Source organism: Cucurbita maxima, unplaced genomic scaffold (genome assembly GCF_002738345.1).
Source record: "Cucurbita maxima cultivar Rimu unplaced genomic scaffold, Cmax_1.0 Cma_Scf00032, whole genome shotgun sequence".
In the NCBI taxonomy this organism is placed as follows: Eukaryota; Viridiplantae; Streptophyta; class Magnoliopsida; order Cucurbitales; family Cucurbitaceae; genus Cucurbita; species Cucurbita maxima.
In genome coordinates, this window is record NW_019272048.1 from 497,851 (window position 1) to 502,385 (window position 4,535).

Here is a 4,535-nt window from a genome sequence, read left to right on the forward strand (position 1 = left end):
CTCCCTCTCTCTCTCCCTCCCTGATAAGATATGGAACCACTACAAGGGGAGTAAGATTCGGATTACCTTGTTGATCGAATATCTCAAGGCAAGAACATTGTTTGAGATTCGAATCACTCCACAAGCAAGATCGATCATGTCTAGCTTGAATAATTCTTGTTGATCAAATATCTCAAGGCAAAAACACTTGCTTGAGATTCGAATCACTCCACAAGCAAGATTAATCATGTCGAGCTTGAATGATTCTACATGCAACCTAAACTACATAGAATTGCAAAGAAACTTAGCCATTGGCTAAAGAAGAGCACAAATGCTTCTTTTACTATATTTTTCAAGTCTACCTACAAATACATCATACATGGCTTTATATAGCCTCAAAAATGAAACTATTAAAGGCATTACAAGAGTTGTAACCTTCATACTTTATGCCCATAATTAGCCATTATGTAAATGTAACCTAAGGTAAATAAAATGTCTTAAAATATAATAACTCTAAATTACTCTAAATTATAACCCACCCAAAATTTATAACAATCAAACTTCTTTCTTCTTCAATGTGGCATGAATTGAACACCTTTGGATAATTTTGACAACCTTTTCTTCACATCTTCATTGAAGTATATTGTAGGATTGATGCCTTTTGGTTCATATCACTCCCTCTCTCCCTCTCTCCCTCTCTCTTAAAATTATAGGAAACATGAAAAATGCATTACCCAAAATAGAGAAGGTGTGAGATCCCACATCAGTTGTAGAGGGGAGGGTATGGAAACCTCTCCATAATAGACGCATTTTAAAAACCTTGAAGGGAAGCCCGAAAGGAAAAGTCCAAAAAGGACAATATCTACTAGCGATGGGCTTGAGTTTGAGCTTGGGCTTGGGCTTGGGCTGTTACAGAAAGACAACCGGCCTGGGGGAGGAGAGCTCTCCTTCCTAACGATAGCTACTTACAAAATCACCTTCCAATTGGGAAGGATTTGTCCTCTCCATCGGAAACCATACATATGTAAGGTGAAAACCCAGCCAGAAATGATCAGCAAAGGTAACACGATTTCATTTGTTTGTTGTCTTGTTTATGGTTACATAATTGTATTATATTAAAAGAAGATAACATCACACACCCAAAACAGAAATTAAACAAAGAGACACAAAGATTTACGTGGTTAGGAGATAACAAATTCCCCTACATCCACGGGCAGCAATCAAACTCAATAATCAAAGTGTATATCTCACACTCTCACACTACAAAGTCTCACTCAATAAAGTTCCTCCCAAATGTCACTCAACAAATACAAAATGACACTCAAACTCAATACCTCTCAACCATCCTAGACTACCTTTTATAAAGGCATAGAAGCATTAATGTCATACATGAATCAGGATGAATGGAGACGAACCAAATAAATTCCAATGGATAGGAAAGAAGAATGCACCAAAAATGTTTATGGATCCAAAAGATTCATAAACTTATTCTTCATGACAATTTACTAACATCAACAATCCCTTTTAGTCTTCTTAGCTCAACATCTCTATAGTCAGAAATTGATCTGCTAATGAACATTCATAATAGTCAAAAGTAGTCAGGAGAAACTTTCAAGGATTGACAAAACCAAAAAACTATTCTATTTGTTAGGAACTAATCATATTAACTAGGAATAACAAAGAAACGAAAAGAAGGCACAAGTTCACCATTAATTCTTAAATCTCAAAGAAACATTATCGGTTATAGAATCAGCAGCATTCTTCAGGACACAGGCAATAACTACCAGAAATTCACACAACACAGCAAATCGAGAGGATTTAGGAGACAAAAAAAATATGAAAAATCCAATTTACCATTAGGGCAATGAATGTCAAGAGAAGAGAAGCCTTGTCGCTCAAGCTCAATTTGGCGAGAGGCTGAAATCCAACACTAGGGCTACCCACTTCCACATTCCATTGCATTCGCTCTATGTTCTTCTCCATCAAAGCCCCATCCGAATCGTCAACCCCCACAAACTGCTCATTCCGGACAGATTTCTCTGAATCCCGATGACAAAATACAACCAACCGGACCGATTTAGCTCGCAAATTGAAGAAAGTGGGCTTAAATTTAATGGAGTTCTTGGATGTGGAAGAGATGAAGCCTTGAACAGGAAGCAAGGAGTAGGGGCAACGGAGAAATGTCGCCGATCTCATTGGAGGCGTTTCAGAAACACTAAGTTGAGATGAAGGAAGACGAAGGAAGGAGGGTGGTGGAACTGCAGGTGTCTCCGCCGGCAAATGTGGCTATTGATTTAATCTTTTTTTTGTTTCAAAAATATTTTTAAATTTTTTATTTTTCTAATAATATCCTCACAACTTAATTTAAAATTTTTTCTTAAATTTTTAATAACTTATATAAAAAAAATATACTTTTAAATTTTAAAAATTAAAATTTTTCATTATTACTGGGTATTTTTAAAAAATATTCACAAAATTTAATACCTTTTATTTTTATTAAAAAAAAAACATTAAATAATATTGACCACTAGATTATCTCCAAAAATGTTAATATTATTATTATTTATTTTTTTAGTTTGTGAGTAATAAATGTATTTTTTAATTTTTTTCAAGTTAACTAAAATCCTATTAAATATTTTCTAAAATGTATAATTAATATAATAAAGTATATTTTGATTGATTAAATTAAAACTTTATTTTCATAACATTTCTCATCCACAAAATGATTATTATTATTTTTTTAATTTTTCCCTTAGAAATTTTAGAAGTATTTTCTTTAAAGAAAATCAAGGCCCATCATGAAGGTTTGGATTGTCTCCAATCTAAAGCCCACATAAGGCCCATCCTTTCACCATGGGCCTTGAATCAAGGCCCATCATTTGAAGGTTTGGATTGTCTCCGATTTAATATAGCTAATATAGAAATAAACCCTAAAAGATGCGTCGAGAAACGCATCGTTGTGCAACAATTGAAATTTGTGTTCGAGTAGTTTTGAGCTTGAGCTACAACTCATTACAGCGACAAATGTTTAATTTTTTGGGTTATCTCAATGAGTTCAGATTATTGACCGATGCTGTTTATAGCACAATGGAAAGATCATCCATCCTCGAAAGAATGGGTCACAACAGTTTGCTAAGCTTTCCTACCATGTTGGTGGGTGACTCGACTACGACTTCGGGTGGTGTCTCATTTATACGCATGTGCAAAAATTTTAGGCCTAATGAAGAGTCTAATTAAAATTTGATATAATTATTAATTTAACCCAAAGTTTAAAAAGTATTAATTGATACTTGACCTTATTATTACTATTATTATTATATATTAAAAAAAAATAAAATCATTAATTCCTTTTCTCTCACGTGCTTCGAACACGTGAGAAGCTCTAGTAGTTTCAAACCAACATTTTTTGAATGGAATCCAAATGTTGAAATTTTGACTGAGTTTAATTAATTAGTTATTTATTTAATTTGGTGGCTAAAGTTGTATCTTATAGCTAATTAAACTCATTAAATAACATATTTTTTCCTTTTTAATTAGGGTTCAAAATAAAATTGAAAAAGACGAAAACGAGTCCAAATTGATCGATTCTAGCGCGATACTTATCGATCTAAGACCCGATTAAGTATCGAAAAATGAATATAGCTTTTTTTTTCTTTTGAATTTGGCTTAATATTCTATTGTGTGCTTGATACTGAGAGAAACAATAGATGTGTTCAAATGACCCGAGAATTCGATTCACCTAGACTACCAACTCAAACCATAAAGGTCTGGTTGGGTTAGATTTTTTTTCGGTTTGAGTTGAGTTGAACTTTTTAAAAATGAAAATTCACGTCGTTCATGGTTAACCCTATGACAACCTAAACCCACTGACGAGCAAATATTGTCTGTTTTGACCCGTTACGCATCTGCGTCAGCCTCACAGTTTAAAATGCGTCTATTAGGGAGAGGTTTCCATACTCTCATAAGGAATGTTTTGTTCCCATTTCCAACTGATGTGGTACCTTAAAATTCAGTCCTCTTGTAGTCTAGCGTACTCGCTGCCACATCGTTTGGTGTGTGACTTTGATACCATTTGTAACAACCCAAATCAACTACTAGTAGATATTATTCATTTTTGACTCGTTACGTATTACCATCAATTTCACAGTTTTAAAACGCGTCTGTTAGGGAGATATGTAATCTCGTAAACCCAATCCTACCCTACTCTACTTTTAAGATTATTACAAAAATTAAATTAAGAATATTTGACGTTTGTAACTAATGTGGTGTGACTTATGAATGTTTGATATTTAAGTTTTATGAGATTTTAGTTATTAACGTAACCTATCATATAGATAAATATACTTTTCACAAATAATTAAAAAGATAATATCCCGATAATCCAACCCAACTTAACCCAAAAGTAAAGCGTTGTGAACTTTATTCGAGTTGCTCAGGTCACCAACCCAACCAACCCGAAATTTTAGATTAGTCTAAAAGATTTCTCTAACTCAACCCGACCAGCATATGACATAGCTCTATATGAAAAACATGGGATTAAATTAAGGCATAGTTTT

The 4,535-nt window shown here is 33.6% G+C and overlaps 1 protein-coding gene across 1 annotated transcript in view; it reads right to left on the reverse strand.

Moving 5' to 3' along the window:
• Positions 1–2,258, reverse strand: part of LOC111466934 — a 4,815-nt gene extending 2,557 nt beyond the window's left edge. The window contains exon 1 of the mRNA XM_023111621.1: positions 1,834–2,258. Within this exon, the coding sequence (XP_022967389.1) occupies positions 1,834–2,175 (342 nt within the window). The 5' untranslated portion in view covers positions 2,176–2,258. The remainder of the gene's footprint in view (positions 1–1,833) is intronic.
• Between the last annotated feature and the right edge of the window lie 2,277 nt (positions 2,259–4,535).